Raw genomic sequence first — 26,641 nt, 5'->3', positions numbered from 1 at the left:
TAGAAAGATTTACCATAAGATATGACGTAAATATCTATATTGGTGTGAATCCAAGGGTTACTCATTGAGTAAGATTAGGATTCCTAGGATCTTGTCCTTTCTCCAAGAAGGATTGGAAAAGGGATTATCTGAATTTAGTTCTTAATGTTCTTCAAGGGGTTCCGTTTCAACCCATGCATTCCATAGATATTAAGCTGCTATCTTGGAAGGTTTTATTTTTAGTTTCTATCTCTTCTGCTCGAAGAGTTTCTGAGCTTTCTGCTTTACAATGTGATTCGCCTTATCTTATATTCCATTCTGATAAGGTGGTTTTGCGTACTAAACCTGGATTCCTTCCTAAGGTTGTTTCAAATAAGAATATTAATCCGGAAATTGTTGTTCCTTCCTTGTGTCCTAATCCTTCTTCTAAGAAGTAACGTCTATTACATAACTTGGATGTGGTCCATGCTTTGAAGTTTTACTTACAAGCGACCAAGGATTTCAGACAAACATCCTCTCTTTTTGTTGTTTATTCTGGAAAGCGTAGGGGTCAAAAAGCTACGGCTACCTCTCTCTCTTTTTGGCTGAAAAGCATCATCCGCCTGGCATATGAGACTGCTGGACAGCAGCCTCCTGAAAAAATGACGGCTCATTCTACTAGAGCTGTGGCTTCCACATGGGCTTTCAAAGACGATGCTTCTGTTGAACAGATTTGTAAGGCTGCGACTTGGTCCTCCCTTCATACTTTTTTCAAATTTGATACTTTTGCTTCTTCTGAGGCTATTTTTGGGAGAAAGGGTCTTCAAGCAGTGGTGCCTTCCGTTTAGGTTCCTGTCTTGTCCCTCCCTTTCATCCGTGTCCTAAAGCTTTGGTATTGGTATCCCACAAGTAAGGATGAAACCCGTGGACTCGGCATATCTTGTAAAAGAAAAGAAAATTTATGCTTACCTGATAAATTTATTTATTTTACAATATGCCGAGTCCACGGCCCGCCCTTCATTTTAAGACAGGATTTATTTTATTTTTCAAAACTTCAGTCACCTCTGCACCTTTTTATCTTTTCCTTTCTCTTCCTATACCTTCAGTCGAATGACTGGGGGGAGGAGTTAGGGGAGGAGCTATGTAACAGCTGTGCTGTGGTGCTCTTTGCCACTTCCTGTTAGCAGGAGGATAAATCCCACAAGTAAGGATGAAACCCGTGGACTCGGCATATCGTAAAAGAAATCAATTTATCAGGTAAGCATAAATTTCCTTTTTCATATAACTGCATGTAATAGACACTACTATAAAGAATAATATGCACAGATACAATATGATGATATAAAAATCCAGTATAAATTTAAAAAAAAAAAAAAAATCCAGTATAAAAACATTTAAAAACTTACTTAGAAGCTTCCAGTTTAGCTCTGTTTAAAAGGTTACTGGAACATCCAATGCAAGTGGGAAAAATCAGACACCCCCCTCCCCCTTCCTCTGCATATGAAAAGACCCTTTACGCAAACAGAAGCAAGCTGGAGTAGGTATACGTCAGTATTCTCCTAAAACTTTGGGGCTTGGTTAGGAACCTGAAAATCAGAGCAATGTTATTTAAAAATAAGCAAAAGTACAAAAAACCTGTATGGGCTATATAAATGGATCATCCACAAAACATTTATGCAAAGAAAAATCTAGTGTATAATGTCCCTTTAATCCCTCTTCAAGGTTTAAAAAGTTATATCCCTGCTGCCAATTCTGAATTATTGGAAACTGTTCCCAAGGTTGACGGTGCTATTTCCACTCAGGCTAAACATACTACTATACCTTTGAATGACACTACTTCTTTTAAAGACAATTTGGATAGAAAATGAAAGTCTTTACATAGAAGGGCCTTTTTACAAGCAGGGTATTTGCATAGGCCTGCTTTTTCCGTTGCTGACGTGGATACTGCTTTATCTTACTGGTTATCTAGTCTTAGAACAGTGTTCTAATGACTCTGCTAGTGAGAATCTTTTGGGTTTACTCATAGACGCCAATTCTTTTATTTGTGATGCTGTATTTGATGTTATGAAGAACAATATCAAAAGCATGTCTTTGGCAGCCCTTGCTAGGAGAGCCTTGTGGCTTAAATCCTGGTCTGCTGACATGTTGTCAAAATCCAGATGATTGTCTCTTTCTTTTCAGGGAAAGAAATTGTTTGTTTCTTATTTAGATTCTATAATACCTACTGTTACTGTTGAGGTTTTTCTTACTCAAGAAAAGAAGTCTAGTGGGAAATCTAAAACTTCTAATCGTTTCAGCTCCTTTTGTCAGAATAAGGAACAAAAGGTTGATTCCTCTGCTCAGAAGCAAGACACCTCTGGCCCAGCCTGGAGCCTTTGAGCTAACTGGATAGTAGGCTAAGAAATCTATCCCTACTACCAAATCTGCATGAAGGTGCAGCCCCGACCCCGAGGCTCTGGTAGGGGGCAGGTTAAGCCTTTTTCTGGGGGCTTGGTTTTAGTTTGTTAAAGATCCCTGGGTTCTGAATATAGTTTCCCACTGTTATCGGATAGGTTTCAGAACAAGACCTCCCAGAGGAAGGTTTTTTCCTGTCCAATGTTATAATGGAATACTGGAAAGGCCAAGCTTTTTGATAGTTATAGATCTGGACACTATGGGAGTGATTGTTCTGGTTCCTTTACAGGAAAAGGTGATGGGATTTTTTTTTAAATCTCTTCATTGTTCCAAAATAGGAAGGTGCTTTCAGACCAGTCCTGGATTTAAAAGCTTTGAACAAGTTTTAAGAATTCCTTTTTTCAAAATAGAAACTATTCTGACTATACCGCCTTTTGTTCAGCAAGGTCAGTTTATGTCCACAATAGATTTAAAGTATGCTTATCTTCATGTTACAATATACAGGGCACCAGTTTCTGAGGTTTGCCTTTCTAGACAAACATTTTCAGTTTGTTGATGTTCCATTTGGTCTGGCTACAGCTCCAAGAATTTTCATAAAGGTTTTGGGTGCCCTATTGTCTGTGATCAGAACTCAGGGTGTTGCAGTGTTTCCATACCTTGACAATATCTTGGTTTAAACTCTTGTCTTTTTATTTATCAGAATCTAACACCAACCAACTGTTATTTCTTCAACAACATGGTTGGAGGATCAATTTTCCAAAGAATTCTTTAATTCCTCAAACAAAGGTAACTTTTTTGGATCTCAAATAGATTCAGTCTCCATGAGTCAGAGCAGAGAAGGTTAAAATTGGTGTCACCGTGTCTGTTGCTCTTTGTATGGATGTTCGATGCCTTATGATTGCAGCTTCAGATGCAATTCCATTTGCTTGTTTTCACAGTAGACCTCTTCAGCTTTGTATGCTTCGTCAATGGTACAGGGATCATACTCAAAGGATATTTTTGGATCTCAGTACAAGACAGTCTCTGTCTTGGTGGCTGGATCATCAGTGCATTATTCAGGGGACTTCTTTTGCTCATTCTACCTAGACTGGGTCACTACAGATGCAAGTCTTTCAGGTTGGGGAGCTGGTTGGGGGTTTAGGATCCTCTGGAGGCAAGGTTGCCAATACATTTTAAAGAAAAATAAAAAGCAGAAATGGACCCTCACACTTATCCCTATAGCTAACCAACACAAATTTGAGATCTCCTAACACTCGGAATAGAGACAGAATAAAAACATACAAAATGGGAAGCGCTAAAAACTTTGGGTATATGGATAAAACTTGTATATAATAATAATAATAGTATTAAATTCACTTTGAATTCACTTTAAAATATAAATATATATTTGTCTTTATAATGGACATATATTTGACATACCAATACAATTAAATAGTTATGACCACAATGTTTAAATAAAACAAAAAATATATCACCAAAACATATTGAGTCCATATAAAGAAATAACAATATTATAGTGATCCAACGATAAAGTTCCTATGTGTATGAAAGTTGAAATTCTGATGTGATTAATAAGGTAATTGTGAATACCAACCCCACTGTCGAAAAATATATACAGGTCTGTAGTGAAGAAAAGTTCAACCAGTGAGAAAGGTTGCTGACCGGGTGTCCCCAGGATACTCTTACCGAAGCTCCGATGGTTCACAGCTCAGCTAAATTGGTGATTTGTGGATCCTGAGTGTGTGTTAAAACACTGCCGTGTTGTAGACTCCAACAGCAATTCTCTCTGCGTCTCTCCGAGTCCACAGTCACGTGATTCCTTAAGCACATGTGATCGGCTAACCAATCGGGAAAACCGGTAAATAGAGAAGAAAATAGTGTCGATCCCAATACTGTGTTGCAGTGAATTTCTTGCAAAGTGCAGAAATCCAATTTTAATCTGTTTGGATTTGTTTTATATCAAGTGCACTTTGCAAGGAATTCACTGAAACACAATTTTCTTCTCTCTTTACCAGTTTTCCGATTGGTTAGCCGATCACATGTGCTAAAAGAATCACGTGACTGTGTTCTCTGAGAGAGACGCAGAGAGAGCATACACGCCAAAGTAATTGCGTTTGGAGTCTACAACACAGCTGTGTTTTAACACACACTCAGGAGCCACAGATCACCAATTTAGCTGAGCTGTGAACCATCGGAGGTCCGGTACGAGTATCCTGTTGAACTTTACTTCACTACATACCTGTATATATTTTTCGACAGTGGGATTGATATTCACAATCTGTGGATCACTCTATTAATCACATCAGGATTTCACCTTTTCATACACATATGAACTTTATTGTTGGATCACTATAATATTGTTATTTCTTTATATGGACTGAATATGTTTTGGTGATATATTTTTCGTTTTATTTATTTGTGGCTGCAAATTTTGTATTGATATGTTAAATATATTTCCATTTTAAAGACAAATATCTATTTCTATTTTAAAGTGAATTCAAAGTGAATTTAATGCTATTATTATTATTATCATATACGAGTTTTATCCATATACCCTAAACTTTTAGCGCTTCCCATTTTGTATGTTTTTAATAAATAATATAGAACTCCGTGCTATATTCGGGCCTCTTCAGTCTTGCCCCTTTTAAAAAAGGGAGTATCATCTCCGTTTCCAAACAGACAATGTTATTGTGGTGGCTTTTGTTAACCATCGGGGCGAATTTACAGTTCCCTAGCCATGAGGGAAGTATCTCTAATACTCTCATGGGGGGAAATTGAGCCCTTGGTCTTTGGGGTTCAGATTATTCTTTCAAAGATAGTCATTAGATTCTGACTGCCTAACTCTATTGCAAACATATGAATGTCGGATCTTGAAAATCTGTGTTTCTCTGCATTAAGTATATTTCAGTTATTTTTTTTAAGAGTTTTATTTTTTATAATGTGAGTTTTGAATTTAAGTCTTTTGTATTTCAGCAATAGACTAACTGTTATAGAAAACATTAATAATTAATTTTTCTGAAGGTTCTACAATAAATATAACAACTATACTGGCCCCTGCTATACTAATTATTTAATTATAATGGCAGAACAACAGTATATTGATAAAGTAATTAATTTGAAATATGATTGGAAAATGGGAGGTTTGTTCTTTAATCAATCCTACAGGTTATTTATGAAATTAAAAAAGATGCTTTACTGTAGAAATCTATTTTTTAGTGGCAGTCATTGAGTTCCATTTGCATGTAAACTGTTCTTCTTACACAGGGCTCTAAACAGATTTTTGGCAAAGCAGACTTGGCTGACTTCTCAAATGTGACACATCATTTTGTACTACCAGTGTATACTTGTTTTGCTCTTTTAAAAAATGATTTTTGTTTTAAACTTGAACCTCATTAGAATGTATTAAAATAGAACAACTGTCAACTGTGGCATTGTAGTTTAAATGTTATGGATGGAAAAAAAATGTAAACAAACAATTTTATACAGATTTTAAATTGTACTACAGTCTTGTAAAACATTCCTGTATTTGGAAGCTGCCTTGTCGGAATTTATTACAACTCACAAGCAATTGAAATCCTATTGAAAAAAATTTTAAAGGCATAATTCAATCAAAACTGAAATGTTCATCGTTGTATTTCAGCTTCAAATTGAAGCATTTTTACAATCTACTTGTGTTAGGATAAATGCTTCCAATAAAAGCTATCACTGGTATTTTAAACAGAGTGTATGCCTAATTTACATGCAAGAAATCGCTGTCAGCATTCTGAGCAGACATTGGTTAAAATGCTAGTGGTGCATGAATCATTGTAAAATACACTGCACATGCACAGTAAAAGCTTGTGCAAAATTACTTTTGGAAATCTCTTTTTCATTGGACAAAACTACTTTGACATAATCTAAAATTATTAGCCACCACAAGGAGCAGTAAACTCTGCACAGAAAGATCAAACGTCATCTTTCCTTTAGGCTCTGAGTGTGAAAACATTACACATCTCAAGATATTAATATAAATTGTTTAATAACGTAGTAAAACAATACTTTCATTATTTATTTTGGTCTTTTCTCCTGTAAATTGAGTCTGAATATTCCACACAGTCATTGGTTGCACACTCTACTAAGCCATTTATAACCATTCATAATTGGCCTCAGCAGAAAAGGCAACCTAAGTTACAATATGGCGGCGCCCACTGCTTTATGGACATTAACGCCCGCTTATTTTTTTCAATATTTAAACAATTAATATAATTTTTAAAAATACATGTACGCATTATGCTAAGGCTAATCTTTGCTCTGAATACATCATTCAAGCAATGGTTTATTTAGGGCTAGATTACAAGTGGAGCACTAAATTATCGCAGCATCTTTATTTTTTAATAAAATAACTGCACTACCAGTGTATACTTGTTTTGCTCTTTTAAAAAATTATTTTTGTTTTAAACTTGAACCTCATTAGAATGTATTAAAATAGAACAACTGTGCAAGTAGCATTGTAATCTAAATGTTATGGATGGAAAAAAAAATGTAAACAAACAATTTTATACAGATTTTATATACAGTAAAACATTCCTATATTTAATTTAATGTTTAAAATACATATAAACATTATGCTTAGGCTAATCTTTGCTCTGAATATATCATTCAAGCAATGATTTATTTAGGGCTGGATTACAAGTGGAGCTCGTAATTATCGCGCTAGGCAAAAGTTAGCGGGAGTGGGGTGTTAGAAAAAAAACGCACTGAAAAGTGCCTTTACATTGTGGTCTATGGAAACTGTGTGTTCCCAGTAAATATATATGATTATATACATATGTATTTATGTGTTAATATGTATATACACACACATATTAACACACCAATATTTATATATAATCATATACATATATATTTGCTGCCACCATCACTGCGTTACTTACCCCCTTTGCTGCACTTAGGTTCTGTGCTGTCTCTGACGGCATCAGAACGAGGCTTCCATTAGAGCCTATGGAAGCACGCTCTGGTGAGCGCAATGCTTCCCAGCAATGCAAGCACAAGCTCGCGTTTGCATTGCTGACAACTTAAATTACCAGCGTACATTTCACTAAAGCGATATTTAGTGCTCCACTTGCAATCTGGCCCTTAGTGTTTAATGCCCCTTTAAAGGTTATGTCTGCTCTGCAACATAAAGTAAAGTTTTTACGCCATCAGTTTGAAATGATTAGTTCATTCACATTTTAAATTCATGGTAACAGTTCTAGTATGTTTGTGAATAGTGTAATCATGGGCATTACATTACTAATGCATTACAGCAGAAGGGTTAATAGCAAATAATGTGATGTGTTGAATTTTCCAAGCTTAGATCTATCTCAGACTATAAAAGCTATTTTCACAGATGTTTTATTTTTTTATTTTTGATAGCTTAGCAAAATTCATAAAGCATTTACTGCCCTTCATTTTAACACGGTACAATGCTCAGTTTGAAAGAGCATTCAATTCCCTAGCGTATTAAATATGTAAGTCATCATTTTGTCCAACATTCTCTCTCTCTCTCCTCCAAGGTATAAGTATCTTGCTGCAGAGTTGTCAGCAGTGCACATGTGCCCTGAATCAAAGCTGTTTCCTCTGTGCATTGATGTTTTTGATGTTATGTGAATACAAGTGCATGTTTTAGCGCTGTAAAACACATTTTCTCCTGTGATTTAGACTCCCAAGTGCTAATGGCAGGATCTTCTCTCCCCATATTAAGTGTTTTTTTGTAGTGTTACTGGCCTAACTAACATGTGGATAACTTCCTTATTTTGCAGCTTCATTAGTTCTCTGGGAGTCAGTTACATGATGCTTTGCTGTGAGAGCTACCCCAATGTCTTGGCATTTTGCTTTCTGGAAGAGCTACAGAAGGAGTTTATAACCACCTATGAAATGGCTCATATAAATGCTGCAATCAGACCATATTCCTTCATTGAATTTGGTAAGTGTATGACAGCTTCATTACTGTAGCAGTTTAACTGTCTCAATTAGTCTGTTACATCTGTTTTACATCTATTTCTAAAAGCTCAGAAGTGGTCGTTATTTGGTCCATTCACTGGTACACAATAAGTGTTACAGGTTTTCAGCCAATGTCCTAAATCTGTGAAAGCTCTCAAGAAGTGGTTATGCCTCATTAGAGTCATACTGCTGTATAGTAGAATTGCATTGTAACTGTAATTTGCACAGCTCTTCCACCCACTTACCACTTAGTACCTGCTGTACAGCTAGCATGTGCAATTTAGACTACTCAGACATTGCAAATTCTATTTAAGGGTTTGGCAAATTTGCTTATCATGTATGAGTCAGCTGATAAAGAGACACACATTTCAGTTCCACACTTTTATTTATATGTTAAAGGGACATGAAGACCCAAATTTTTCTTTCATGATTCAGATAGGCCAAATTAATTTTAAACAACTTTTCAATTTAGTTATTTAATTTCATTTGCTTCATTCTCTTGTTTGTATATATAATTTGCTTCATTCTCTTGGTTATATATATAACTTGCTTCATTCTCTTGGTTATATTTGTTGATAAGCATACCTAGGTAGGCTCAAGAGCTGGGAGATAGCTGCTGATTTGTGGCTGCAATGCCTCTTGTCATCATTGGCTATCAATGTGTTCAGCTAGCTATCAGTAGTGCACTGCTGCTCCTTAAATAAAGGATACCAAGAGATTGAAGCAAAACTGAGTAATTTGGAAATATGTTAAAATATGTTTAAAATGTATGCTCTATCTAAATCATTAAAGAAAAAAATTGGTGACATGTCCCTTTAAATAGAAGCAAAGATGATTACTATTTGTATTCATAAAAATACTACACCAAATATACATCATGGTCCCTATTCCAATCCATGAGAAAAGATATGCTAAAACATTATATGCATGCAATGTTGAATTTTGCCATTATATGCTAAGTCACTGCTTGCTGAATTAGTAAATAAATAATTACTCAGGCAGTGCACAAAAGGGGACACTCACTTAGAATGTAAAATATTTATTTGCAACTGACCTATATACAGGGAGTGCAGAATTATTAGGCAAATGAGTATTTTGACCACATCATCCTCTTTATGCATGTTGTCTTACCCCAAGCTGTATAGGCTCGAAAGCCTACTACCAATTAAGCATATTAGGTGATGTGCATCTCTGTAATGAGAAAGGGGTGTGGTCTAATGACATCAACACCCTATATCCGGTGTGCATAATTATTAGGCAACTTCCTTTCCTTTGGCAAAATGGGTCAAAAGAAGGACTTGATAGGCTCAGAAAAGTCAAAAATAGTGAGATATCTTGCAGAGGGATACAGCACTCTTAAAATTGCAAAGCTTCTGAAGCGTGATCATCGAACAATCAAGCGTTTCATTCAAAATAGTCAACAGGGTCGCAAGAAGCGTGTGGAAAATCCAAGGCGCAAAATAACTGCCCATGAACTGAGAAAAGTCAAGTGTGCAGCTGCCAAGATGCCACTTGCCACCAGTTTGGCCATATTTCAGAGCTGCAACATCACTGGAGTGCCCAAAAGCACAAGGTGTGCAATACTCAGAGACATGGCCAAGGTAAGAAAGGCTGAAAGACGACCACCACTGAACAAGACACACAAGCTGAAACGTCAAGACTATATGGACTGATGAAATGAGAGTGAGTCTTGATGGGCCAGATGGATGGGCCCGTGGCTGGATTGGTAAAGGGCAGAGAGCTCCAGTCTGACTCAGACGCCAGCAAGGTGGAGGTGGAGTACTGGATTGGGCTGGTATCATCAAAGATGAGCTTGTGGGGCCTTTTCGGGTTGAGGATGGAGTCAAGCTCAACTCCCAGTCCTACTGCCAGTTTCTGGAAGACACCTTCTTCAAGCAGTGGTACAGGAAGAAGTCTGCATCCTTCAAGAAAAACATGATTTTCATGCAGGACAATGCTCCATCACACGCGTCCAAGTACTCCACAGCGTGGCTGGCAAGAAAGGGTATAAAAGAAGAAAATCTAATGACATGGCCTCCTTGTTCACCTGATCTGAACCCCATTGAGAACCTGTGGTCCATAATCAAATGTGAGATTTACAAGGAGGGAAAACAGTACACCTCTCTGAACAGTGTCTGGGAGGCTGTGGTTGCTGCTGCACGCAATGTTGATGGTGAACAGATCAAAACACTGACAGAATCCATGGATGGCAGGCTTTTGAGTGTCCTTGCAAAGAAAGGTGGCTATATTGGTCACTGATTTGTTTTTGTTTTGTTTTTGAATGTCAGAAATGTATATTTGTGAATGTTGAGATGTTATATTGGTTTCATTGGTAAAAATAAATAATTGAAATGGGTATATATTTGTTTTTGTTAAGTTGCCTAATAATTATGCACAGTAATAGTCACCTGCACACACAGATATCCCCCTAAAATAGCTATAACTAAAAACAAACTAAAAACTACTTCCAAAACTATTCAGCTTTGATATTAATGAGTTTTTTGGGTTCATTGAGAACATGGTTGTTGTTCAATAATAAAATTAATCCTCAAAAATACAACTTGCCTAATAATTCTGCACTCCCTGTAGTTATATAAAAATATCTATTTACCATGTTATTATACAAGTAAACCCCATATGTGACAGGGAGCCTCATACACTTGAGGGTTTTATCCCTGGGGTTTTTATCCCTGTATTTATGTGCCTGAGCCTCAGAGGGTACTTTCCTGCCAGAACCAGGTAAGCTAGCGCCACTGATCACAATTTTGCTTGTTATCTGTGCTGTGTGTCATGTTTCTTAGTATTTTAAAGAGGGTTCAACAAATCCAGGAGCCAGGGAGCCACTGGTTCCTATAACTTTTACCATGGCCCCTAACTTTTAGGTTTATTCTCCACTCTCTGGCTCCTAAATATTTTTACTGGCTCCTAAATTTTAAACAGATTTGTCAACCACTGATTAAAATTCTCTCTAAACTAAACATAATAACAGTGGTTATGACTGTAGGTCATGTGCATTTAAATGTTCAACATTTAGGGCTATATTACGAGTTGAGCGCAATATTGCGCTTACGCTAGTGCGATATATGTGCTCCACTCAATAATAGCAAAAATCATGATAGTGCACTACTGTGCAGTATAATAGCAAAAGTTATTGATATTATATTATTGCTGATATTGTCTCTAATATCGGCGGATTTTCGGAAATTTGACTCGAACTCTGGGAAAGTGCGACTGCTCAGGATCGCTATTCGGACCCCCCCCCCCCCCCCCAAAATGCTCATATTTTTATTTTATGTTACTTTACAGTCCTGTTTATTTAGGGGGAAATTGGGGCCACTTTTTTCATTAACCAGAGATCTGACCTCTGGTTAATGATTTCTAGCGCTAAGTGTAAAAGTGAGCTCACGGTAGAATTAACCAGCCACTTGTAATGGCTGGTTATTTAACATTCACTGGTAAAGGGACACATTTGCCTATTTACCAGCAAACATGAAGATAGCAGTAATAGTTGTAATAAAGTTTAAATGTTTATACAGTGATTTTACAGCGATGTGCTTTAACTTAATGTGTATAATGCAGCATGCTCTTTTTCATTTCCTTTTTACTAGACTCAAGCAACAAACAATGTTTAATAAATAAAGTGCTGAATTACAACCAAACATACATTAGCAAGGTTGCATACAGGTAATTAATAACCTGTACAGAGTTAATTTACGCTTTGTGCTGTAGAAATATCTCTGATAAATTGTGCATAAATTCCACTTCTGCTGACGTTATTTAAAGCTAATCATTTAGGCTACTGAGGAATTTTGTGATTTAATTGTCATACTTTATTGCCAAGGTCTTTAATCTTGTCCAACAGATAATTTCATCCAGAAAACAAAGCAGAGATTTAATAACCCACGATCCCTTTCAACGAAGATGAACCTAGTGGATATGCAGACTGAAATCAGACTGAGGCCACCGTACCAGATTTCTCTTAAAGAACTTGGCATGGAGAATGGACTTGGTCAAAGAAAGAACCCAGAATACAAAGGAATAGGTAAGAAGAGTTAAACGAAAGCATAAAATCTATGGGCAGATTTCATTTTCTTTTCATTCACATGAGCAGAAAGTATGTCTTCCACCATGATGAATAATAGAAAGGGAATCTTTGAGAGGGGCTTAAAGGCTTAACATATATCAGCAACTTGTAATTTCCATAAGTGTCTGTATTTATGTTTTAAGGTGAGCTCAATAGAAAGTGATGTTAAAGACTCTTCAGCCTTTCTCCAGAGAGAGAAGTGGAATCTACATGTTTCAGCGAGCCATTTCTCCATAGGACCATTTATTGTAGCACAATTTTTCCTCTAAGCATAGAGCCCCCTTTGAGAATTGATTTGAAGACAATTTGATTTAACTGGGGCCATCACTGCATTGGCACACCCCTGTCATTGGGGCCACAGCTCATTATCTTTATTGTAACAATCTTTCCACTTCAAGAAACTTAACAAAGCAATCTACACACAGATCGGTGAACCTGTTGTTGGTCCCAGTGTGCCCTAGACTGTTATACATTGTTTTATGCTTTTATCCTTTCTCTTTCTGTTGATGACTTATTTAGAGGGCGGCAAAGTAATTCGGACCCAATGTCATCTTGTGTCAACAAACATTTCAAATCAATTCAAGCTGCTAATGTGTGTGAGCACTCATCCGTGGAACACTTTCAGGCAGATTTAGTATGATAATAAAGAATTTATGGAAAAAATAAATTGTGGCTGCATTAGTGAAGAACCAGACAGGGTAAAATAATTTGTAAATAGAACTTCTAATTTTAAGGATTTAGTAGAAGCTTAACTTGAATTTTATGAGTACAGAGGACACTTTACAAGGGAACATAAGCCCTTGATTTTGATTGAGTATGCCCACTGATCATTTTTCTTTTGTAATCTATGTTTTTATAAAGTACCAGAATGCAATAAGCACAAATCTACTGCATTATATACTTCCTCTGAGTTACACCGTTTACTATTAATTTGTGTATTTCTTTGAATCAATTTGTAGAGACAATATATAAGGTGGTAAATAAGCACCATTTATATTGCCTACAACTTCTTAGCGATCATAAATGTATTTAAAAATTAGACTGTGAACCAAAATGAAATAATATTGAAACAGATTTTAAAGAGACATAATACTCATAAACTAAATCACTTGTAAGTGATGCAGCATAACTGTTAAAAGTTGACATGAAAATTTCACCTGAACATCTCTATGTAAAAAATTAAGATATATTACCTCAAAATTTCTTCAGCTCACCAGAGAAAGTGCTCTGTGAAATTGTACTAGCTAATTAGCGTCACACTTTGCCCTGCTGTGATCTCATGATATTTCACTGAAATCTTGTGAGACTTCATAGTAAACTTCCTTAAACTGAATGGGAAAATAACATGATTGTGCCTGCACATGCCAGATGCACACTCCCTTGCAAGTCCTGGGACTAACATCCTGATTGGCTGCTTAAAGTCTCTTTATCGTACAGTATGAATACTTAGGACATTTTGAGGTAAAATATCAGTCGACTTTTTACAGCTATGCTGCATCAGTTTCAAGTGCTTTAACTTATGGGTATAATGTCCCTTTAACAGTGATTAAGAGCCAGAAGGGCCTAAAGCTGTCCATATTCAGGTATTAAGCATTGGTTAATTCTCACATTAGCCGTATTCAGACATTTATAATGTTACCTTACAAGACTTATTCTATTGGAAAGTATAAACCACTTTTTCCTTTCAGTATAGAAGTTATTCACAAATGACTCATTAACCCCCTAAACTCCAATTTCAAATTGTGAATCTATGTACTGGCTTGGTATTCAAATTTTTTGGGGGATTATTTTTCATTGGGCTAGATTATTAGTGTAGCGCAATATCGCGCTTACTCAAGAGCGATATTTGAGCTTTGCTCAGTAATACCAATGTGCGTAAATGTGTGTTGGTATTACAAGTGTTGCGCAATGCGAACGAGACCTCACGAAAGCACGCTTCCATAGGCTTCAATGGGAGCCTAGTTTTCATGCCGATAGAAACAGCAAACCACCTAGCGCAGCGCAGGGGGCAAATCGCTCAGCGTTGGGCAGCAATAAATAAATAAATAAATATACAATGCCTTGCAAAAGTATTCACCCCCTTGGCATTTTTCGTGTTTTGTTGCCTCACAACCTGGAATTAACATGGATTGTTTGAGGATTTGCATCATTTAATTTACAGAACATGCCCACAACTTTGAAGATGTTTTTATTATGAAGCAAACAACAAATAGGACAAAATAACAGAAAAAGTCAATGTGCATAACTATTCACCCCCCTAAAGTCAATACTTGTAGAGCCACCTTTTGCGGCAATCACACCTCCAAGTCACTTTGGATAAGTCTCTATAAGCTTGCCACATTTTACCACTGGGATTTTTGCCCATTCCTCCTTGCAAAACTGCTCCAGCTCCTTCAAGTTAGATTGTTTGCGCTTGTGAACAGCAATCTTTAAGTCTGACCACAGATTTTCTATTGGATTGAGGTCTGGGCTTTGACTAGGCCATTCCAACACATTTACATGTTTCCCCTTAAACCACTCAAGTGTTGCTTTAGCAGTGTGTTTGGGATCATTGTCCTGCTGGAAGGTGAACCTCCGTCCTAGCCTCAAATCACGCACAGAGTGGTACAGGTTTTGCTCAAGAATATCCCTGTATTTAGCACCATCCATCTTTCCCTCAACTCTGACCAGTTTCCCAATCCCGGCTGCTGAAAAACATCCCCATAGCATGATGCTGCCACCACCATGTTTCACTGTGGGGATGGTGTTCTTTGGGTGATTTGATGTGTTGGGTTTGCGCCAGACATAGCGTTTTCTTTGATGGCTGAAAAGTTCAATTTTAGTCTCATCAGACCAGAGCACCTTCCTCCATACATTTTGGGAGTCTCCCACATGCCTTTTCACAAACTCAAAACGTGTAATTTTGTTTTTAATGGCTTTCTTCTGGCCACTCTGCCATAAAGCCCAACTCTATGGAGCGTACGGCTTATAGTCGTCCTATGTACAGATACTCCAGTCTCTGCTGTGGAACTCTGCAGCTCCTCCAGGATTACCCTAGGTCTCTGTGCTGCCTCTCTGATTAATGCCCTCCTTGCCCGGTCCGTGAGTTTTGGTGGGCGGCCGTCTCTTGGCAGGTTTGCTGTTGTGCCATGTTCTTTCCATTTGGTTATGATAAATTTGATGGTGCTCCTGGGGATCATCAAAGATTTGGATATTTTTTATAATTTAACCCTGACTTGTACTTCTCAACAATATTGTCCCTTACTTGTTTGGAGAGTTCCTTGGTCTTCATGGCAGTGTTTGGTTAGTGGTGCCTCTTGCTTAGGTGTTGCAGCCTCTGGGGCCTTTCAAAAAAGGTGTGTATATGTAATTACAGATCATATGACACTTAGGCCTAGATTTGGAGTTCGGCGGTAAAAGGGCTGTTAACGCTCCGCGGGCTTTTTTCTGGCCGCACCATAAATTTAACTCTGGTATCGAGAGTTTAAACAAATGCTGCGTTAGGCTCCAAAAAAGGAGCGTAGAGCATTTTTACCGCAAATGCAACTCTCGATACCAGAGTTGCTTACGGACGCGGCCGGCCTCAAAAACGTGCTCGTGCACGATTCTCCCATAGGAAACAATGGGGCTGTTTGAGCTGAAAAAAAACCTAACACCTGCAAAAAAGCCGCGTTCAGCTCCTAACGCAGCCCCATTGTTTCCTATGGGGAAACACTTCCTACGTCTGCACCTAACACCCTAACATGTACCCCGAGTCTAAACACCCCTAACCTTACACTTATTAACCCCTAATCTGCCGCCCCCGCTATCGCTGACCCCTGCATATTTTTTTTAACCCCTAATCTGCCGCTCCGTAAACCGCCGCAACCTACGTTATCCCTATGTACCCCTAATCTGCTACCCCTAACACCGCCGACCCCTATATTATATTTATTAACCCCTAATCTGCCCCCCTCAACGTCGCCGACACCTGCCTACACTTATTAACCCCTAATCTGCCGAGCGGACCTGAGCGCTACTATAATAAAGTTATTAACCCCTAACCCGCCTCACTAACCCTATCATAAATAGTATTAACCCCTAATCTGCCCTCCCTAACATCGCCAACACCTAACTTCAATTATTAACCCCTAATCTGACGACCGGAGCTCACCGCTATTCTAATAAATTGATTAACCCCTAAAGCTAAGTCTAACCCTAACACTAACACCCCCCTAACTTAAATATAATTTTAATCTAACGAAATTAATTAACTCTTATTAAATAAATGATTCCTATTTAAAGCTAAATACTTACCTGTAAAATAAATCCTAATATAGCTACAATATAAATTATAATTATATTATAGCTATTTTAGGATTAATATTTATTTTACAGGCAACTTGGTATTTATTTTAACTAGGTACAATAGCTATTAAATAGTTAAGAACTATTTAATAGTTACCTAGTTAAAATAATAACAAATTTACCTGTAAAATAAATCCTAACCTAAGATATAATTAAACCTAACACTACCCTATCAATAAATTAATTAAATAAACTACCTACAATTACCTACAATTAACCTAACACTACACTATCAATAAATTAATTAAACACAATTGCTACAAATAAATACAATTAAATAAACTAGCTAAAGTACAAAAAATAAAAAAGAACTAAGTTACAAAAAATAATAAAATATTTACAAACATAAGAAAAATATTACAACAATTTTAAACTAATTACACCTACTCTAAGCCCCCTAATAAAATAACAAAGCCCCCCAAAATAAAAAATTCCCTACCCTATTCTAAATTAAAAAAGTTACAAGCTCTTTTACCTTACCAGCCCTGAACAGGGCCCTTTGCGGGGCATGCCCCAAGGATTTCAGCTCTTTTGCCTGTAAAAAAAAACATACAATACCCCCCCCCCAACATTACAACCCACCACCCACATACCCCTAATCTAACCCAAACCCCCCTTAAATAAACCTAACACTAAGCCCCTGAAGATCTTCCTACCTTGTCTTCACCATACCAGGTTCACCGATCCGTCCTGGCTCCAACATCTTCATCCAACCCAAGCGGGGGTTGGCGATCCATCATCCGGTGCTGAAGAGGTCCAGAAGAGGCTCCAAAGTCTTCCTCCTATCCGGCAAGAAGAGGACATCCGGACCGGCAAACATCTTCTCCAAGCGGCATCTTCAATCTTCTTCCATCCGGTGCGGAGCGGGTCCATCTTGAAGCAGGCGACGCGGATCCATCCTCTTCTTCCGTTGTCTCCCGACGAATGACGGTTCCTTTAAGGGACGTCATCCAAGATGGCGTCCCTCGAATTCCGATTGGCTGATAGGATTCTATCAGCCAATCGGAATTAAGGTAGGAATTTTCTGATTGGCTGATGGAATCAGCCAATCAGAATCAAGTTCAATCCGATTGGCTGATCCAATCAGCCAATCAGATTGAGCTCGCATTCTATTGGCTGTTCCGATCAGCCAATAGAATGCGAGCTCAATCTGATTGGCTGATTGGATCAGCCAATCGGATTGAACTTGATTCTGATTGGCTGATTCCATCAGCCAATCAGAAAATTCCTACCTTAATTCCGATTGGCTGATAGAATCCTATCAGCCAATCGGAATTCGAGGGACGCCATCTTGGATGACGTCCCTTAAAGGAACCGTCATTCGTCGGGAGACAACGGAAGAAGAGGATGGATCCGCGTCGCCTGCTTCAAGATGGACCCGCTCCGCACCGGATGGAAGAAGATTGAAGATGCCGCTTGGAGAAGATGTTTGCCGGTCCGGATGTCCTCTTCTTGCCGGATAGGAGGAAGACTTTGGAGCCTCTTCTGGACCTCTTCAGCACCGGATGATGGATCGCCAACCCCCGCTTGGGTTGGATGAAGATGTTGGAGCCAGGACGGATCGGTGAACCTGGTATGGTGAAGACAAGGTAGGAAGATCTTCAGGGGCTTAATGTTAGGTTTATTTAAGGGGGGTTTGGGTTAGATTAGGGGTATGTGGGTGGTGGGTTGTAATGTTGGGGGGGGGTATGGTATGTTTTTTTTTACAGGCAAAAGAGCTGAAATCCTTGGGGCATGCCCCGCAAAGGGCCCTGTTCAGGGCTGGTAAGGTAAAAGAGCTTGTAACTTTTTTAATTTAGAATAGGGTAGGGAATTTTTTATTTTGGGGGGCTTTGTTATTTTATTAGGGGGCTTAGAGTAGGTGTAATTAGTTTAAAATTGTTGTAATATTTTTCTTATGTTTGTAAATATTTTATTATTTTTTGTAACTTAGTTCTTTTTTATTTTTTGTACTTTAGCTAGTTTATTTAATTGTATTTATTTGTAGCAATTGTGTTTAATTAATTTATTGATAGTGTAGTGTTAGGTTAATTGTAGGTAATTGTAGGTAGTTTATTTAATTAATTTATCGATAGGGTAGTGTTAGGTTTAATTATATCTTAGGTTAGGATTTATTTTACAGGTAAATTTGTTATTATTTTAACTAGGTAACTATTAAATAGTTCTTAACTATTTAATAGCTATTGTACCTAGTTAAAATAAATACCAAGTTGCCTGTAAAATAAATATTAATCCTAAAATAGCTATAATATAATTATAATTTATATTGTAGCTATATTAGGATTTATTTTACAGGTAAGTATTTAGCTTTAAATAGGAATCATTTATTTAATAAGAGTTAATTAATTTCGTTAGATTAAAATTATATTTAAGTTAGGGGGGTGTTAGTGTTAGGGTTAGACTTAGCTTTAGGGGTTAATCAATTTATTAGAATAGCGGTGAGCTCCGGTCGTCAGATTAGGGGTTAATAATTGAAGTTAGGTGTTGGCGATGTTAGGGAGGGCAGATTAGGGGTTAATACTATTTATGATAGGGTTAGTGAGGCGGGTTAGGGGTTAATAACTTTATTATAGTAGCGCTCAGGTCCGCTCGGCAGATTAGGGGTTAATAAGTGTAGGCAGGTGTCGGCGACGTTGAGGGGGGCAGATTAGGGGTTAATAAATATAATATAGGGGTCGGCGGTGTTAGGGGTAGCAGATTAGGGGTACATAGGGATAACGTAGGTGGCGGCGCTTTGCGGTCGGAAGATTAGGGGTTAATTATTTTAAGTAGCTGGCGGCGACGTTGTGGGGGGCAGGTTAGGGGTTAATAAATGTAATACAGGGGTCAGCGGGGTTAGGGGCAGCAGATTAGGGGTACATAAGTATAACGTAGGTGGCGGTCGGCAGATTAGGGGTTAAAAATTTTAATCGAGTGGCGGCGATGTGGGGGGAGCTCGGTTTAGGGGTACATAGGTAGTTTATGGGTGTTAGTGTACTTTAGGGTACAGTAGTTAAGAGCTTTATGAACCGGCGTTAGCCCAGAAAGCTCTTAACTCCTGCTATTTTCAGGCGGCTGGAATTTTGTCGTTAGAGCTCTAACGCTCACTTCAGAAACGACTCTAAATACCAGCGTTAGAAAGATCCCATTGAAAAGATAGGATACGCAAATGGCGTAGGGGGATCTGCGGTATGGAAAAGTCGCGGCTGAAAAGTGAGCGTTAGGCCCTTTAATCACTGACTCCAAATACCAGCGGGCGGCCAAAACCAGCGTTAGGAGCCTCTAACGCTGGTTTTGACGGCTACCGCCGAACTCCAAATCTAGGCCTTAGATTGCACACAGGTGGACATCATTTCACTAATTATGTGACTTCTGAAGGTAATTGGTTGCACCAGAGCTTTATATGGGCTTCATAACAAAGGGGGTGAATACATACGCACATGCCAATTTTCTGTTTTCTATTTCTAAAAAATAGTTTTATGTATATATTATTCTCATTTCACTTCACCAACTTAGACTATTGTGTTCTGATCCATCACATAAAATTCAGATTAATAAAACATTGAACTTAAGGCAGTAATGTAACAAAATAGGTAAAAAGTCAAAGGGGGTGAATACTTTTGCAAGGCATTGTATATATGTATATGCGTATATACACATATAAACACATAGATATATATGTAAATAAGCATATACATATATATTTATAGTGAAAATACAGTCCTCCATGTAAAGGCACTTTAGGTGCCAATTTTTTTCAAACACCCCACATCCCCTGACTTTAACCCCTTCTAACTGCTTTGTGCCGTTTTGTTTTTTTTTTGTTTTGTTTTCTTTTTAAAAGATGATCATATTTATTTTTTATTTTAAAGAACTGTTCACTTTATTTTGGGGGCAACTTTTAATATTTAAACAGATTTCTGATCTGAAACCGCAAACTGGTGGGAGCATTAACAAGCCACTTATTTAACAAGCTTGGTTATTTAACTTGCGCCCGTTTGCATTCCTGGACCAGCACTTCCACTTCATTGCCCTTCCATTTGGCCTAGCTACTGCTCCAAGAATCTTTACGAAGGTTCTAAGGGCTCTTCTAGCAGTTGCCTGAACTCAGGGTATTGCAGTAGCCCCATACTTGGACGATATTCTGGTGCAAGCACCATCCTTTCGTCTTGTGGACGAATTATCGGAGTCCCTTCTCCCTCTTCTTCGATCACATGGATGGAAGATAAACTTGGAAAAGAGTTCTCTTATCCCAAGTACCAGGGTGGAATTCCTGGGTACTATAATAGACTCCATATCCATGAGGATATTTCTAACAGACCAGAGACGTTGCAAGCTAACAGCATGTCTTGCCCTTCAGACCTCCTTGAGTCCCTCTGTGACTCAGTGTATGGAGGTGATTGGTCTCATAGTGTCCTGCATGGACATCATTCCTTTTGCCAGGTTCCATCTCAGACCTTTACAACTGTGCAACAGGGGAGCTGTTTGGTGTGCCAGAAGGCACAGGGGTTGTGGACTCAGAAGGAGTCCTCCCTCCTGATCAATATTTTGGAACTACAGGCAATCTTCAAGGCCTTGAAGGCTTGGTCACTTCTGGGTTAGTCCCAGTTTATCAGATTCCAATCAGACAATATAACCTCGGTGGCTTACATCAACCATCAGGGGGGAAACGAGAAGTTCCTTGGCGATGAACGAAGTATCTCAGATTCTGGAGTGGGCAGAGGCCCACAGCTGTTCGCTGTCAGCGATCTACATTCCGGGTGTGGACAACTGGGAGGCGGATTTTCTCAGCAGGCAATCCTTCCATCCAGGGGAATGGTCTCTCCATCCCGAAGTGTTTGCAGAGATATGCAGCAAGTGGGGGACGCTGGAGATAGATCTCATGGAGTCCCGTCTCAATACCAAGCGACCCAGGTACGGATCGAGGTCGAGGGATCCCCAAGCAGATTCAATAGATGCACTAGCAGTGCCCTGGAGGTTCAAACTCATATATCTTTTTCCTCCATTACCACTTCTTCCTTGAGTGGTGGCCCGCATCAAGCAGGAGCGGGTATCAGTAATCCTGATTGCTCCATCGTGCCCGCGAAGTACGTGGTTCGTGGATCTAGTGGGGATGTCCTCATCTCCTCTGTGGAAGTTACCTTGTTGCAGAGACCTGCTGATACAAGGACTATTTGTTCATCAAAATCTAAATTCTCTGAGGCTGACTGCAGGGAGATTGAACACTTAGTCTTCGCCATGAGAGGTTTCTCTGAGAGTGTCATTGATACTCTTATTCAAGCTCATAAACCAGTTACTTGACATATCTACCACAAGGTGATGCTGGTGTGAAGAGCGTGTTTTTTCCTGGCACAGAGTTAAGGTCGTCAGGATCTTATCTTTTCTCCAGGATGGGCTGGAGAAGGACCTTTCTGCTAGTTCCCTGAGCGGACAGATTTCGGCCCTGTAGGTTTTATTGCACAAGAGACTGGCTGAGCTTCCAGGCGTGCAGTCCTTTGTTAAGGCTCTGATTAGGATCAGACCTGTGTTTAGATCTGGGGCTCCTCCTTGGAGCCTAAATCTTGTTCTTTGGGTTTTGCAACAGGTTCCGTTTGAGCCTCTGCGATCCGTTGACATTAAATTGTTATCTTGAAAGGTTCTCTTTTTATTGGCTATTGTCTCTGCACTCGTTTCTGAGATCTCTGCTTTGCAGTGTGAGCTCTCTTATCTGATTGCAGCTAAGGCAGTTTTACGTACTAAATTAGGTTTTCTTCCTAAGGTTGTGTCAGATCACAACATCAATCAGGAGATTGTGGTTCCTTCCTTGTGTCCTAATCCTTCTTCATCGAAGGAACGCTTACTTCACAATTTGGATGTGGTTCACGTCTGGAAGTTCTATCTTCAGGCTACTAAGGAGTTTAGACAATCTTCTTCTTTGTTTGTTGTCTATTCGGGGAAGCGTAAGGGGCAGAAGACTACTTCGACTTCCCTATCTTTTTGGTTAAGGAGTGTCATCCGCTTAGCTTATGAGGATAACGGCTCATTCCACTAGATAAGTGGCTTCCTCTTGGGCCTTTAAGAACAAGGCCTCTATGGTTTAGATTTGTAAGACGGCTACCTGGTCCTCCATACATAATTTTTCAAAATTTTACAAGCTTGATGTTTTTGCTACGGCTGAAGCAGCTTTCGGGAGAAAGGTTTTGCAGGCTGTTTTGCCCTCCAAATAGGGTCCACATCTTCCTTTTTGTTCCCTCCCGTTATTCATTCAGTGTCCTCTGGAGCTTGGGTATAGTTTTCCCAACAGTAAAGAATGAAGCCGTGGACTCTCCCCTTCTTAGAAAGGAAAAGATCATTTATGCTTACCAGATAAATTCCTTTCCTTCCGGATAGGGAGAGTCCACGGCCCTGCCCGTTTTTTTTTTGTCTATGGGCGGTCCCCTATTATTTATTTTATTCTTCTGGCACCATTTATACCCTAATGTTTCTTTTCCTTGTTCCCTCGGCAGAATGACTGGGGTAATGAGGAAGTGGGAGGGATATTTAAGCCTTTGGCTGGGGTGGCCAGGTGTTGTACTTCCTAACAGTAAGGAATGAAGCATGGACTCTCCCTATCCGGAAGGAAAGGAATTTATCTGGTAAGCATACATTATGTTTTAATTTTTACACTAGTAAAAATCTTTTAACTTTGATTCCTTGTGAAGCAGAAAGGTGTTCTCATGATGTACTATACCTTGAAGAGAAGATTTAGATTGATTTTCTCTTAAAGGGACATGAAACTCAATTTTTTTTCTTTCATGATTCAGATAGAGCATGCGATTTTTAGCAATTTCTATTATATAATTTGTTTCGTTCACTTGCTTTCCTTTGTTGAAAAAAATACTTAGGTAGGCTCAGGAGCTGCTGATTTGTGGCTGCACACATATGCCTCATGTCATTGACATTAACAAAGGATACCAAGAAAATTAAGCAAATTAGATGACAGAAGTAAATTGGAAAGTTGTTGAATGCTCTATCTGAATCATGAAAGAAAAAAAAATTGGGCTTCATGTCCCTTTAATATGTACGGTCATTGTGCTTTGTAAACTTTTAAAAAAATATATGAAATATTATACAAGTCCAGAAGCTATCCTGAATTATTGGCACCTTGCTCTCAATATTTTATCTATTTTAGCTTGGTATGTCCTTGCATTTAATCACTACACCCAAGATGTACTGAATCAGCAGTATCTGAGTGTCTCCTTCCGGGAGAGAGCTTGGCAACATATACATTATAATCAGGGATCAGGGTGCCTGTGACAGTTCTGGAAGTTAAACCTATAGAATTAAGTGTCTCTAATCCCCTTAAGGACCGGACATTTCAGACTAAGGGGTTGATTTATCAAAGGCTTCGCAAGCCTTTCGACCCACTACGGCTGCAGGTTCTCACAAGAGAACCTGCACGCCGTATTTCCCTAATCTTTTGCCACCTCTAAAGTGGCGAAATAAAATCTCCACTGTCTAGTCCGACCAGGGAGATTGACAGCTCCTGCCCGCGCGTGATTGGATGTGCGTGGGCAGGGGGCGGGATTGCACGTGAGCGCAAAATAGCACTCGTGTGCAATGCTGAATTCCACCAGGTGATTTCAGCCCACCAGAGGCGAGCTGCGGTGGACAGGGGCGTGTATGTACGCCCCCGTCCGCCTCAGCTTGATAAATTGCTCCCTAAAACTTCCCCAAAAGACCAGAGCATTTTTGTCATCACTCCATTTAAACAGAAATAGAGCCTTGTTTTTTTATTTACCTATCAAAATTATATATTTCTTTTTAGTCGTCAACCCAAAATTTTGTTTTAGGCCCATTTTGGTATATTTCATGCAACCATTTCACCACCAAATGTGATCAAATAAAAAAAATCTATACATTTTTCACATTTTAGGTTTCTCACTGAAATTATTAACAAACAGCTTGTGCAATTATGGCACAAATTGTTGTAAAAGCTTCTCTGGGATCCCCTTTGTTCAGAAATAGCAGACATATATGGCTTTGCCATTGCCTTTTGGTAATTAAAAGGCCGCTAATTGCAGCTTCACACAACACTTTTATTATTCCCAGCAGTATATTTGTCAATTGGGTAGTTTGTAAGATTAATTTTAGCTTTAGTGTAGAGATTAGCCTCCCACCTGACACTTCCCACCCCCTGATTCCTACCTGGTCCCTCTCAAACAGCTCTCTTCCCTCCCCCACCCCCCACTGGTCACGCCCTTCTTAAGTACTTGCAGACAGTCTGCCAGTATGCAGTATTAGACCTTTTTTTATTATAATTATTTTGTTCAGTGTAGGATTACCCCCTTACCTTCCCACCTCCCTGATCCTTCCCAAAAAGCTCTCTAACCCTCCCCCCCCCCCTCTAACTCATTTACACCATCTTAGGTACTTGCCGATGTCAGCCAGTACCCAGTTTTCCATGATTTCCTACCTACCTATTCCTCCTCTCCCTCCCTCCCTCCCTCTCCCTGCCGCTTTCAGAGTTTGTTTATTTTTCTGTAGCGTATCGGTCCCAGCCGTTCCCGCCCCCCTCCTAACCCTCCCACACCACCAACGATCGGCACCACCGCTGCCCGATGCAGAGAGGGCCACAGAGTGTCCCTCTCTGCATTGGTACCTCCGCACCACCATGGGGCATGCAAAAAATGCTCAATCTCGTTACTTTTAGCGAGATTGCGACAATGAGAGGCAAAGGACTGCAGTGTTGTACAGGGTACAATGCTGGTCCTATAGTGCTTAACAACCAGCATCGTACAGAGTATGGCACTGGTCGTTAAGGGGTTAAATGTTTTGTCTCCAATAAAATGCTATCAATTTTTTCCCCCTTTGTCCATTAAAAGTACAGAAAGCTCACACATTGTCTCTTGTTAATTTAAAACAATGCTTTCTATATTTAAATAAATTAATTAGGGTTTGCATAATGGGAAGTTTTGGGCTTAACATTATGTTTAGAGTATTATATGTGTACATGGTTCTGAAGTTGGTTTGCAAAAGAGAGATCTGAAAGTATCATCTGCCTGTGTTATTAATATCTCTAGCCAAATTGTGCTTGTATTATTTCCCCGTTCTAAAGCTTTTAAGCTGGAACTGTAATATATTTTAAAATTGAAAACACCAATTCTGCTTTGTGTAGTTATTCGGATTATTATGCAAGCCTCAGTTTTCTGTGAGGAATGTACGCTTTGTAATTTTGATGATATAGTTGATGTATTTGTGTAGCTGGTTTTTGTACACTTAAAGGAACACTGAACCCAAATTTTTTCTTTCATGATTCAGATAGAGCATGCAATTTTAAGCAACTTTCTAATTTACTCCTATTATCCATTTTTCTTCATTTTCTTGCTATCTTCATTTGAAAAAGAAGGCATCTAAGCTTTTTTTTTTTTGTTCAGACTCTGGACAGCTCTTTTTTATTGGTGGATGAATGTATCCACCAATCAGCAAGGACAACCCAGGTTCACCAAAAATGGGCCGGCATCTAAATTTACATTCTTGCATTTCAAATAAAAATACCAAGAGAATAAAGAATATTTTATAATAGGATTAAATTAGAACGCTGCTTAAAATTTCTTGCTCTATTTGAATTACAAAAGAAAAAAATTGGGTTCAGTGTCCCTTTAATATATTTTCTGGGTCTCCACCAATGTACATATTTTGTGTATGATATGCTGTTCATTTTTCTGTTTTCTCTAACAGCTCATGGACAGAGGTTGGAGCCATTAACCTTGCCTGGGATAATCTCCTTTCTTCTTAACGTTCTGTGTGCGGGTTTGAATTTAATCCGGGCAGTTCATGCCATAGAAAGTCTGCTACAGGTATGGCTTGTTGTACGGATTTTCGTGTCGGTGTATAGATGTATTATTATCCTTCAAGGAACTGTTAAGACCTAAATGGTAGACTTTTTAGTACCACCTGAGTAAATCTGTATTGTATATG

The 26,641-nt window shown here is 38.8% G+C and overlaps 1 protein-coding gene across 2 annotated transcripts in view; it reads left to right on the top strand.

The window, feature by feature from the left end:
* The window catches only part of SEC22A (SEC22 homolog A, vesicle trafficking protein), a 189,790-nt gene that overhangs the window by 139,006 nt on the left and 24,143 nt on the right, over positions 1-26,641 (top strand). For both annotated transcript variants that reach the window (XM_053698069.1, XM_053698068.1), the window contains 3 exons: positions 8,133-8,296; positions 12,176-12,355; positions 26,402-26,520. In XM_053698069.1, the coding sequence (XP_053554044.1) occupies positions 8,133-8,296; positions 12,176-12,355; positions 26,402-26,520 (463 nt within the window). The remainder of the gene's footprint in view (positions 1-8,132; positions 8,297-12,175; positions 12,356-26,401; positions 26,521-26,641) is intronic.

This window comes from Bombina bombina, chromosome 1, assembly GCF_027579735.1.
Source record: "Bombina bombina isolate aBomBom1 chromosome 1, aBomBom1.pri, whole genome shotgun sequence".
In the NCBI taxonomy this organism is placed as follows: domain Eukaryota; kingdom Metazoa; phylum Chordata; class Amphibia; order Anura; family Bombinatoridae; genus Bombina; species Bombina bombina.
Note: the sequence above shows the minus strand (reverse complement) of the source record. Positions and strands in the feature narration are given on the sequence as shown.